The sequence below is a fragment of the Perognathus longimembris genome, chromosome 28 (genome assembly GCF_023159225.1).
Source record: "Perognathus longimembris pacificus isolate PPM17 chromosome 28, ASM2315922v1, whole genome shotgun sequence".
Taxonomy (NCBI): domain Eukaryota; kingdom Metazoa; phylum Chordata; class Mammalia; order Rodentia; family Heteromyidae; genus Perognathus; species Perognathus longimembris.
Window position 1 is genome coordinate 24,582,779 of NC_063188.1, and position 13,469 is coordinate 24,596,247.

General features: G+C 40.0%; 1 protein-coding gene across 1 annotated transcript in view; it reads left to right on the forward strand.

Moving 5' to 3' along the window:
• The first annotated feature begins 252 nt into the window (after positions 1-252).
• Positions 253-13,469, forward strand: part of LOC125342980 (double-strand-break repair protein rad21-like protein 1) — a 28,201-nt gene continuing 14,984 nt past the window's right edge. Inside the window, exons 1-6 of the mRNA XM_048335321.1 lie at positions 253-396; positions 2,201-2,330; positions 7,021-7,114; positions 9,493-9,609; positions 10,879-10,964; positions 11,575-11,661. Coding sequence (XP_048191278.1) covers positions 253-396; positions 2,201-2,330; positions 7,021-7,114; positions 9,493-9,609; positions 10,879-10,964; positions 11,575-11,661 — 658 coding nt within the window. The remainder of the gene's footprint in view (positions 397-2,200; positions 2,331-7,020; positions 7,115-9,492; positions 9,610-10,878; positions 10,965-11,574; positions 11,662-13,469) is intronic.

Sequence of the window (13,469 nt, forward strand, 5' to 3'; positions counted from 1 at the left end):
ATGATTATCTAAAGCACATGTGATTCACCATCATAGGAGTTTTGTTAATAGTATAAATTGACATTCTAAATATGGTTCTTTTTTTTACAAGAAAATAATTTTCTTGGAACACTATATTAAAATAGGAGATATCATTATATGATCACTGATATTTCTGCTTGTAGCCAGATACCACTAAAAATCTTGTTGTCAAGTTTTAAGTATTTTTTTTTCATTTTTCTCTACTTCCATAAACATAGGAGTAAAGGCAACATGTTCTATACCGATGTGCTTTTGAGTAAGCATGGGTCATTGGCCAACGTATGGCTGGCAGCTCATTGGGAGAAGAAGCTCACAAAGGATCATGTATTTAGATGTAACATAGAGAAAACCATTGGGAAAATTATTTCACATAAGGTATGTAACTGATTATAAACATTAGCGTATATTCAGCCAGAATCCTGGGCAGGAAAACAATGAGAATACAGTTGTATCAGGAAACATATTTCTGAACAATTTTACTTTACAAGTGATGGTTTTTAATTCCTTTAGCATCTTTTGTGTGAACACGAGCAAATGTTAGATCTAGTGCACAATTATTTTATGTGTTTTATCAAGAATAAATTGGACCCTGAGAAATAAAAAACAAGATCTATATTTTGTAATTCTTTATTCTCTTCTAATAAAATAAAACATGTACATAGCCGGGACATAATAAGTATTTCCTATACAAAAATGACTGAGTGTGGGTAGAATACAAAAGCATCAATTATAAATAAAATAATGTGAAGCTATTTTATGACAAGCAAAATACTTCTGACTTATGTCTTTATATTTTTCGTTATGAAAATATTAAAAAGTCTAATAACATTCACCTTAAACATATTAATATCTTCCAATTTAAATACATGACTTTAAAAAAATTAATTATTAGTAAATTAATTTTTTTGCCAGTCCTGGGACTTGGACTCAGGGCCTGAGCACTGTCCTTCGCTTCTTTTTGCTCAAGGCTAGCACTCTGCAATTTGAGTCACAGTGCCACTTCTCGCCATTTTCTATATATGTGGTACTGGGGAATCGTACCCAGGGTTTGATGTATATGAGGCAAGCACTCCTGCCACTAGTGTATATTCCAAGCAAAATATATGACTTTTTTTTTTATTATAATTGAAAGTCTATTTGGTGGGCTCTGGGCTAGACATTTTTTTTTTTTTTTTTTTTTGCCAGTCCTGTGCCTTGGACCCAGGGCCCGAGCACTGTCCCTGGCTTCCTCCCGCTCAAGGCTAGCACTCTGCCACTTGAGCCACAGCGCCGCCCCTGGCCGTTCTCTGTATATGTGGTGCTGGGGAATCGAACCCAGGGCCTCGTGTATCCGAGGCAGGCACTCCTGCCACCAGGCCATATCCCCAGCCCCTGGGCTAGACATTTTACTGGTTAAATTTTTTTTTTTTTTTTTTTTTTTTTTTTGGCCAGTCCTGGGGCTTGGACTCTGGGCCTGAGCACTGTCCCTGGCTTCTTTTTGCTCAAGGCTAGCACTCTGCCACTTGAGCCACAGCGCCACTTCTGGCCATTTTCTGTATATGTGGTGCTGGGGAATCGAACCCAGGGCCTCATGTATATGAGGCAGGCACTCTTGCCACTAGGCCATATCCCCAGCCCTGGTTAAATTTTTTAATCGTCACAATAAGCGGGAATCTTAACTCAGTTAATTGTGATGGGTAACCAGATGAACTTATGCATTGTTCAAATTGATATTTGGCCCTTACGTCATTACTAATCTGTATGAGCCTTGGTTTCTCTTTTGTGAGTAGGCATTATTAAAGTTAAGTAAATTAATGAATGAAAACCTCTTTGTACATTATCTGGCACAATGTAAATATATAGCAATTGTAGTCATGTTTGTTGCCCTGCAGTTGAAGAAGTCATAATGACTCACCTTTAGCAATTACCAAAGGCTTCAACCCAGGTTGCTTGACTGCAGTGTTTATGTTCTTTCCTTAGTATGAATAATAGTATACTTCCCTTTGATTCCTTGTCTGATTACATTTGCTAAATTATATAAAGAATGTTCACCTTTTATTTTTATAACTTTGGGTGAAAGTTAAGGGGCTTTAGATAAAATACACAAGGTGCTTTTTAAGGGGAAGAAAATCTTCTGGTTTTAGAGAAGTCTTTATGACCCTAATTTTTATTTTTGTAACACTCTGTATGTTATCGAAAGGTGAAATTTTCCCTTCGAACTTCGGGTCATCTTCTTCTGGGAGTTGTTCGAATCTATAAGAGGAAGATGAAGTATCTTTGGGAAGATTGCAATGAAACAGCTGGTAAAATGAGTATGACATTTCGCCCAGGTAAACATACAATGTTAATTTGTCTTACTTGTCCTGGTTTGTTTTGCATTTTGTGGGGTATGCTCTTTCACTTGACAGAATGCTTGGGGTTCTGGATGAATTTAGTGAATGTAAGCTTCATTTTTTTGGGACCCTAGAATCCATGGTTAAGGTAAATGTATTCTCTTTCTTGTTCCTTTCCTGTATTTATATAGAAGGTTATGCTGTCCAAAACTTGTTTGTTGCTGTGTGCATGTAGCAAATAAACTTAAGCACACCCCATTTGTGTAAAGATCTGATAGTCTGTTTTTAATTCCTTTAATTTCCCATTTGTTTGTGCCCATATAGTAGACATTGGAAATTGTTGGGGGCTCGGGACCCCCTTCCCCCTATCTCCCAGGGGGATGCCTGAATCCCAAACTATGAAAGAACACTCGGCTTTATCCCTCCCGCCCGCAGAAGGAACAAAGCGTGTTCTTATGGATTACGCTAAGATGAGGAAATTTGCTGAAACCTCCCCCCCCCCCCCCGCCGTCCCCCTCACGTGTCAGAAGCCAACGCAGGACAGAGGTTTCGGGTAGCCAGGTTTGGATGTTCTGCCGGTCTCCCCGTCCAGAGGGAGGGCAGAAGAAAGGAGGGAAGGAGAGGGACTTGGGGTGACTAGCTGATTGGCTGAGCTGGGCTGCCCATCAGGGGATGTCATGAAACTTCCTCTATGGGCGGGGACCACAATCCCCAAGGGCCGGGCCTCCGCCATTAGACACGTGGCCAAGCCGAGAGGCGGGGACGGCTTGCTTCTCTTCCGGTTCAGGCCGGAAGGTGGGAGGGGCTCCCTCCCACTCTGCCCCAGGGCTTGGGGAAGGGCAGCGTCTTGGGAGCTCTGTCGCCCTTCCCCTCTTGAGGCCAAACTAAATCCCCAACATCTGCCCCTTTTTGTTTTTTAAATGAGCAGGGGATGCTGTAAACATATAGCACATTTGTAGGCATAAGGCAGTCCAAGTCCAGAAAAGTCGGAATCTTTAGTCTGTTTCCACTCCACTCAAGATAATGCGGGCATCAACCCTTTTTGGGCAGTGAGGTAGAAGCAGGTTGAAGCTTTGGCATCTCTGGTAGTTCACAGTAGCTGATAACTTAAACACAGGTGGTTAGTAAAACATTCCTTTTTCTTTGTAAACATTGAAGCGAAGGTGCTAAACCTTTGTCCTTACTTTTAAGACATTTTTATCATGAAACATTGAGGTTGAGTGTCAAAACCCTCAGCTCCTATTTCCCTCTAACGGGACTCCCTAACGGCAGTGTGAAAGGCAAGGGAGAAACAGTGCAATTCCCCATTTCATTCCCTGTGCAAAGCCGTGGGCAATATCGTCACGGCAAAAAATCACACCACGAGAGACGCTCAAGAAGAGTCTAGAAAGCAGACAGGTTGTCTCCTACCGCTATTGCCCTTGTGTGCAGGCAGGCTTCCTCTATTCTCTTGGAAGAGCAGAAGAAATCCAGTATGGTCCTTGTTTTCCTAGAGAAAGCAACAAGACATTTCTCCAGAGCAAGTGCTCTGGGTTTAGTTTTCCAATCTGGAAAGGCACATACACTGTTCCATCCCACACTGATTTGGGATGATTTAAAAAATTTTAAGATATTTAATATAAGCATAACTATTCTTAATTAATCATGGGGGCTACTCCCCCTCTTTTTTTTTTTTTAAATTTATGACACCGGCGGGCACCAGGCAGGGAGTGTGGGTGAAGGTCTTTTCTTCTGTAGCTATTTCCTGCTGAAAGGGGGAGATGTAATCAAGGGCCCCTGGTCAGCCCGGCACCGTCCAGTGTGGCTGGCAAAAGTTCCCATCATTACCACGAGAATGGTCAATAGGGCCAGAGGGTGCCATGGTGTCCTCAGGCCAACTCCTGCATCATGGGCATACCTAGAAGTTTCCAGGGCTGGGGACTCCAGGGTTCAGGTCTGTGTTAGGGTGACGGCTATGAACGGCAAGTTCCCAGGTGGTGATCTCAGCAAGAGATGTTATTCTGTTAAAAGAGACTTTTGAAAAGGTCAGGCAAAAGATTGCTAAGTTTATAGGGCTAGTTAACATGAATGGCGTAGAATATACCCTGGGCATAAGCCAGGAAAGTTCCATTTGGAGCATAAATCCAATTGTAAAATGAACAGGTAAGGAGAAATGACTGAAAGAAGTGTTTAGTGATAGAAAACCGATTGGGCATAGCCAGTCAGAGGCAAAAAAAAAAATACATACATACATATATATACATATATACAACTGGCAGAAAAAGAAAATGGACTGGACTGGGTAAGTCCCAGGAGTTCCAGCGCTTGTTGCTGGGATGGCATGCTCCCATCCGCATTTACGGGTTTTGGACTCGGGGCCTGAGCACGGTCCCTGAGCACTTCTGTTCGAGGCTAGTGATCTACCACTTGAGCCACGGTGCCGCTTTCAGCATTTTGCTGGTTCTCTTGAGCCAAGTTCTCAATCTGGCTCTTTGCTGGTTAACTGGGAGGTGGAGTTTTAGAGAGATTTTTCTTTTGCCCGGGCTGGCTTTGAACTGCATCCAAGGAGTTTTAGATATAAAAGCCCTTATTATCTCCAATTGAGCAACAAGGAAAACAACATTTGTAACTCGTTGAGAGCTGACTAAAAACTGCTTGTTAAGGTTTTGCTGTAACACTTAGAGAACATGAGATCTATGTGCCATCAATCTGAATCACGCCATTTCTTCTTACCGGCAGGTGAGAGAGAACACAGATGAATGACAACCGAGGGCAAAGGGTTAAAGCAGTGTGGAACTTTCAGTTTTAGGAGTGGCTGCGTCTTTCATCCCAAATTATCAGGTTCCATGCCATGCGATGGAGAGATCCGGGCAAGGCTGCAGTGGCATCTCTGGATAGACTGTCACATCTCGTTTTGGGTTGCCTGAAAAATTTCTACATAGACTGGTTGATATTTAAAATCCCCCAACAGGAGATGGTGTGATTGACAGTCTTTTCAGAATTGTCATTTTTCTTACTTGACTGCTATTGATGAAATGTTACCAAAATTCCTAAGGCTTTCACAGTACTCTGTTCATGTGCTTCAACTGTAGTGTCTTCAGATTTTAATTTACAGACCATCTATTCAACTTTGGAGACATTAATCATTTTTCCTCTTTTTAGCATTGGTGATTTAAACATCAGTCTTTCCTTATCATCAGAATTGAAGTATCTTTGTTACACCCATTTTCTGATCCTCTGTTTTGGCACTTACTGCAGTTTGAACTCAGACCTTATGCTTGCCAGGCAGCTACTTGAGAACTCAGCCATGCTATCAGCCCTTTGTCTAGTACTGGTTCTTTCTCCCTGCCTGGGAATAGACTTGGTGTACATTCTGAATATATGGGCATCTTCGTTATAGCTGAAATGACATATGTGTACTACCAAGACAAGTTTATCGCCTTTAATACAGACTCAGGTTTTCTGCTGAACGTTGTCCTCAATTTCAGCCTGCAGTGAGGCTAGTATGACAAGTGTTCATTACCACACCAAGCATAGCCTGCAATATAGCAACTATGATGAGTGTTCATTACCATACCACGGTATCAGTGGATAAATGGGTCTCTTGAATGTTTGAGGGCTGTTGTCAAACTGCTGATCTTTCAATTGACAGCCTCCCCATTAGCTCGGAATTAATGCATGCGCCATTGATAGCACAGCTGATTTTCCGAGTCTCTGATAACCTGTCTTAATGTTTTTCCTGCGCCAATTGTTCAATCATTATGGAGTCTCTCCGGTCTTTGTTTATGATATGTGTGTTCTCTAATTAGCTATATAATCCTATCAATATGGCATATTTCTTTCTTATTTCAATTATGTTAGCACAAATATTTATTGATCTCATCCTTTGTGCCAAATATGTTAGGCTCTGGGACATAAGGACCAACAAGGCAATGGCCCTGGTTTTCTTTCTCTAAAGAAATCAAATCAGGGGGCTGGGGATATAGCCTAGTGGCAAGAGTGCCTGCCTCGGATACACGAGGCCCTAGGTTCGATTCCCCAGCACCACATATACAGAAAACGGCCAGAAGCGGCGCTGTGGCTCAAGTGGCAGAGTAGCTAGCCTTGAGCGGGAAGAAGCCAGGGACAGTGCTCAGGCCCTGAGTCCAAGGCCCACGACTGGCCAAAAAAAAAAAAAAAAAAAAAAAAAGAAATCAAATCAGGAAACTTGAAGAAATTTTTTTAGGTTACGTGCTATAAATGAAACTGAAATTAGCACAGCAACACAAAACAAAAAATTCAATTGACCTTTGACTCCTGGTAAATGCTTTTTGAGGGGAAGATGCATGGATATAGTCGCTAGAATAAGGGCAAAAAAGGGATATGTAGCTTAAAAACAAAGGGTTCATATCAAAAAGTGGTTCAACTCTCTGAGAGGATCTAAAGACCAGAAGAATTGGAATGTAAGGTGGAGAGGGTCTCCAATGATGCCTGATAGACTTGGAAGACTGAAGAGGCCCAGGCTGGAAATTTTGATTTAATTTGCATGGGGGAAGTTGCTCAACCACTTTAAACACAGACTTTGTCATCTGTGTGTCATGGGCTGCAGAAGGGCAGGAGTAGGCACAGAAAAACTAGATAAAGGTTCAAAGCCAATGTCTAGTGGGAGACAATAAACATTTAGCGGAATTATCTTATTTGCCTATTGATTTTCTTTTATACTTTTCAGGACTGAGTGACCTCTCAACAGGGGATTTAGAAGCGTCTTACAGTGCTATCACATTGGAAGAAGAATTTTATGATTTTGACATGGATACCATAAAGTAAATTGTATTCCTTCTGGTAGATTTTTATGTCACTTTGCTATGTTCATATGCAGGTTGTTTGTAAGCAGGTAGAACATAAGAACTCATGTAGTTTACATAGATTAAAAATCACCATATAATTGAAATTTAAGACCACAAAATTTTATCAATATATTTATTGCACATATTTTGCAATACTGGGAGTATATTCACTCATTTATCCTGTAAGAGTTCGTTGTGTGCCTTCCCTATGCCAGTCACTGCTTGAGGCATTGAAGAGATGGCCATTGTTAAAACTCAGCTCCCTGTGGATTTTACATTTCAATTGGAGAAGGCTGGGAAAAACAAACAAGTGCATGTCCATTATTCCAGGAGATGATCAGATGCCTAACATGAAGGGAAGTCGGATTAATGCTAAGATGGTCAAGGAAGGATTTTTCTGCTAATGTAATTATGAAGGCCTGAAGGAGCTAAAGGGACACATCAATACTGTGGAGCAAGAATTTTCTATGTAGAACCAAGTGTAAAGTTCCTAAGGCAAGAATGCAAGTAAGATTGGAGTGGAGAATATGAGCAACTGAGTGGTAGATAAATGAGGTCACAGAGGTAGCAGGAGGTCCAGGCAATTTGTGGGATATTGCAGGTATAATGGCAATTGCTTTTTAACTAAGGAAAGGCAGGCATGGCCAGATCTAACTTCATTTACCATGCTCCCTCTGGCTGTTTACTGTAAGAGGAAAAAGAAGTAGAGAATGTGTGAGAAGATGATTGTCCTTAAACAATATTAGCTAGGAGAAGATAAAATCTCTAAGCAGTTCTCAGTCTTCATCTTAGCAAGGCTGTAGCTGTCAACTGTGGATGTGTGTGGAAGGCAGAGCCATCAGTATTATTTGATAATGAATATGACTGTGAGGGAAAGAAGCAAAGGATCACTCTGATTTGGGAGCATGGTGATTGAGTTAGCACCTCATAAAATTAGGACAGCTAGCGAAGGAAAAATTTTATTACATACATGTATGTATTATCTTTATTGAAAAGGGTATGAGCAGGCAATTCAATTTCATAAGTCAGGTAATGAGTTCATTTGTTCTTAAACACTGTTACCCCTTCCCTCATCTTCTCCAGCTTATCCTCCTTATTTGCCCCCTCCCTAAGTTGTAGAGTTCACTTCCTACCTAGTGTCAAGTGAGTACCTGTCTTTTGTCCTGCGGTTTCTGGGATTCCATTGGCCTTTGACAGATGGAATAAACTTATATACAAGGCACAACGAACAGAAAACAATGAGAAACAGGAAAGAAACCTAGCTACATACAGGATATAATAAGAATCCCTTGATTCCATTTTTGGGGAATTCATATTGATACGCTTCAGTGTATTTGTTCCTGTGTGCTTAGCATTTGGGTTATTGAGATCTCCTGTTACGAATATCATAGGCCTATTCTATTTATTCCAAATGAAGGAAAACATGCAGCCTACCTTTCTTTGGGTCTGGGGGAAAGACAACTTTGAAAAGGAAAGAGAAAGAAGAAAGGTATTGGATCGTGAATGGTTTTGAGCTGAGTATCTGTGGGTCCTTTAAATAGATGTTGAAAGCTCATATGTAAGGCAGTAGAATTTTACAAATGAGGATTCTGAGGATGGTTAGGTAACAGAGGCTCTTGTGGATGAGATCAGTGCCCTCCTAAGAGAGGCTTGAAGTAGTTTCTTAAATTTTCTGCCTCCTGAGAATATAACAAGAAGGCCCCTCTATGAGAAACAGACTCTCACAAGACACTGAATCTCCTGGCACACTAACTTTGGACTTCCTAAACTACCGTCTCTGTGTAACAATATTTTATTGGTTATAAACTTCCAGAGGTCTTGTACTTCATTTACAGCATCCCTACAAAAAACCAAGAGCCCAGTGACTCAGTGTCTGGTGAACCTGTGTTGACTGGGTCATAGATGGCAGTTTTTTCTCTTTGTCCTCACAAAACGAAAGGAACAAGATAGTAGCCTGAGTCATCCTAAGGACACTAATGCCATTCATGAAGGCAGAGCCCTTATGACCTAGTCACATGGCAAAGGCCTGAAATACTATCACCTTGTGAGGAGGTTGAACATACAGATGTGGAGAGGACCCTTGCCTTCAGGCCATAGCAGGTGTGCACACCTCCCCCACATGGTATTGGTGAACGCAATGTGAGAACATCTGAAAACCAGCACTGACTTTTGCAGTCTGGAAATTATTTGTATGTATCATATACTAAAATCTTGTGTTCACATATAATACTATTGACAAAGCAACACACATGCATTTTTAGGTAACGAACCGGGTTTTGTTTTACATGTTTTCAATATGTGGCCAAATAACTGTTCTTTTCCTATTTCTTGCTCGAACTTTCATTTCACTGTAGCACTATTGATGCGTCTGAACACTTGACTCAAAACCAAAGCAGACCAGAGGAAATTACACTTAAAGAATATTATGGTAAGGATCTATCTTTAGAAGCACAGAATGTTGGTGATCATGTGTAAGAAATCAAAATTACAGTCATAGGCCATTGTAGTTGTATTTTATGTAGTGAAACAATGCAATAGAAATTCACAAGGAATCTAGAAGCCTGTTTCTCACGTATGTAATCCTAGCTACTTGGGTTGAAAGGATCAAGGCTCAAAGCCAGCCTGGGGAGAAATGTCTTGGAGACTTTTAGCAGAAATGAACCACTAAAGAGCTGGAAGTAGAGATGAAACTCAAGTGGTAGAGTGTCCTCCTCGAGTGAAAATACCGAGTATGTAGGACCTTGAGTCCAGGTCTCAGTACAACCAAAAAATATCAAAGGATGAACATTAGGATGAACATTTTTCTGTACAAGTACGTGTTCTGCATTATAAAACTTTACTTTCTTTTTAACTAGGGATGTCAGTTCCTGGTCTTAGCATCTGTTTCATTTCTCAGCTTATGTCCCTTTCTTGAATTTCTACTATATGTCGGGTACTATCATAAGGACCTGTGCTGTACACGTTGAAAGAGGCAGTCTCTGTCCTCCAGCAGCTTCAGCCTGGCTAGAGACAAACACATGCTCTAGTTAACGTGTATGGAAGGTTCCACACACATTGTGCCTAAAATGCCTTAAAAGAATATGGCTGACATTTGATATCCAGGAAAATCATCATAGAATGGAGAATACAAGCCTTACAGTAGGAAAAAAACCTGAGTTGAAATATTGGATATGTCCTTTATTAAGGTGGTAACTGCTCCAGTAAAAAACCCTTTCAGTGATTTGTTCCCTTTTGTATGATGACGGATAGAACAATTCCTTCTGTTGCATAGTCTCATGCACAATATAGTGAGTTAATAGTGGCTGGTTGGACTACTGATTGTTAGTGGTCCCTGTCCAACTACATTGTTGAATGAAGGCTATAGTCCCATTCTTTTAAATTTCACCTCAATTTCCTTGCAACTATTGTTTGATCTTACTATTTTTCTTAATTTCCTTCTAACTCTTGCTGTTATTATTTTTAAAGTAATATTTCATGTTCCATATGTATCTTATTATATGCATATGTATGTTTTTATACATTACCAAAGTATAAATTTTCTTCTGCATTTATTAAGTACTTTTAGCTATAATAGTTAGATGTGTTTCAACTCTTAAGTATATGTGTCTGTCATGAACTGAGCCTTAATGATATCTACATATATATATTTATTTAGCAGAAGGATCTCACATTCTCAGAGGACACAGCTTTGAGGAAAGGTATACATTGCCAAACTGCAGTGTCTACATATCTGACTATAGTACTGGAAACCTCCTTGGCGAAAACTCTTTGATGTGTAACAGTGGGGATGGATTTGGAGATGAAGGAGCTTCTGAAACAATGATGGGTAGGCTCTTTGTTTTTCTGGAAATAAAATAATTCAGTCTGATTACTTTGATGCTTTAGAGGACAGGTGACATCAGAATAGAATTTGGAGGTGACTTTCTGTGTCTTGTACATCTTAATAAAATACACCATTTGCTGTACATCCATTAATGCGTTATACAACTCTCCAAGGAAGAGAGCAATATATTTAGGCCTAAATAAAGTCATTCATTGAAACAAACTTTTCATAGAGTTGGGGGAACCAATGCCTATTACTATTTGTACAAATTATTGTTGGAGAGGAGTGAGGTTAGTGCATCCTATGAACGTGACTTCTTTAACACAATTGTGGAACGGCTATATAAGATTATCTTTTGAGCATTTTATATTATGTTCGTGTATTTCTATTACTGTTGTATTATGTAATTATAGAAATGGGTCACAGAAAATCTGAGAAACTGTCTATTTCAAACATAGTTGGTGGCTGTTTATATCTAATGGACTGTTAGACTTTTCCACTTTGTATTAAAATCTGGTTATGCCTTCGCAATGCCCTTTATAACGTAATGTTAATGTTTTTTGGACAAATGGAAGGTTCAAGTTTGTATGACAAAGATTCTGTGTTTTTCCAGACTTTCTATGGAAAGCAGATGAGAATTGCCTGTTAGAAGACATGCCTTTGGAGGAAACACTCCCATTGACTCCTGAATCTCACCAGGGTACGTTGAGTATGTCGAAGTCGCTTTCTGTGTGGGGAGTTGAAAGATAGCTAATATTCTAGTGAATCCTCAGAACTTAGAAATCTAAGTAGCAGAGTAGGATAGGAGGACTAAAGTAAAAGCTAAAGCCTCGTAATCCTAGTCTAACTCGTGTTGATATGGAATCCGATGTTGCATGCTGAAAAAGTTCCACTGAAGAATATTTAACCGGAATTAGGTTTAGTATGAAAGCACATTTAAATGTGCCAAAATACTGCCGAAAATACTGTCCCTTTAAATCCTGAAAACGTGTGGTACATATTAAAAATTATCATAAGATATGGTTTCACAGGATACAATTTTAGAGAAAATGAAAATGGATTATGTTTTCCTGCGTAAATTTCTAAAATGTAGTCCAGATGAGTTGAGATCCTCTAGGTTTGTTTAATAGAATATGTTAACCCACTATGATTATTATTTTTTTTTTTTTGGCCAGTCCTGGGCCTTGGACTCAGGGCCTGAGCACTGTCCCTGGCTTCTTCCCGCTCAAGGCTAGCACTCTGCCACTTGAGCCACAGCGCCGCTTCTGGCCGTTTTCTGTATATGTGGTGCTGGGGAATCGAACCTAGGGCCTCGTGTATCCGAGGCAGGCACTCTTGCCACTAGGCTATATCCCCAGCCCCCACTATGATTATTTTTTAACAAATAAATTTATTTATTTTGTTGTTGTCAAAGTGATGTACAGACAGGTTACAGTTTTGTAGGTAAGGCAGTCTGTACATTTCTTATTTAACTTGTTACCTCCTTCCCCATTTTCCCCTGGCCTTTCCCCCCTCTGCATTTCCATTCCCCACCATGACTTGTACTGTTGGTTTTCCTGCCCAGGCAGGAAAGTCTATGAGACTTGTATCTCCAGTTAAACACAGCAAAACCAGAAGTCGCACTACTGCTCAAGTGGTAGAGCATTAGCTTTGAGTGAAAAACCTGAGGGACAGTTCCCAAGCTCTGAGTTCAAGCCCCAGGACCGGCCAACAACAACAAAAATAATAATAAAAAAAAAACGTGAGAAGAGTTAGGTGGTAAATATTTACTCATGGATCTTTATGATTAACTGGTAAATTATTCAAGACAATATAAATTCTCCAGGAGACAAATCAAATTTATGTCTGTCATGTATTGGAGTGTCTACCACTGTTTTTACTGCTCTTAGGAAGGTGGGGACACCCTTAGATGTCTCAGGTGCTAAGAGCAAGATGAAAGTTGACTCACCAAAATACTGTGGTTCCCACACTGTATAACAACTGAGCCTTGATTCCTTTCTTAAATACAGGATTTGGAGCATTGAGATATGGCCTCAGCAGTATAAACCTTCAATTCATTTTCATTTTAATTTACTGTACACATAGTCTTGTATGTTGCAACATAATTATCTGTTTTTCTACTTGTTTTATGGTGACATTCATTAGCAAAACCAGATTCTTCAGCTGGCTCGTGTTTCAACTCAGATGACATATGTTTCCCTAAGATTGAAGAGATGGATACAACAACCTTAACAACTGAACAGGAAGGATTTATTCTTCATCCAATTGATACATCACGTCAGTGGCATTGCCGTGTTTTGTTTTTGTCTTTTATATCTTTATTTACATACTTTGAGATACGTGAATAATTTAGGAAATGTTAAAGAAGGCAGACTAGCAGTAGCATTCGTCATATAATAGGTAAAGTGCATGAAATGACTTTGAGGTGATACAGCCCTGCTCAAATGATAGGTCCACATTGGGGAACTGGAAAGATAAATGTAACTTTAGTTCAAGAAGTAACTGAGG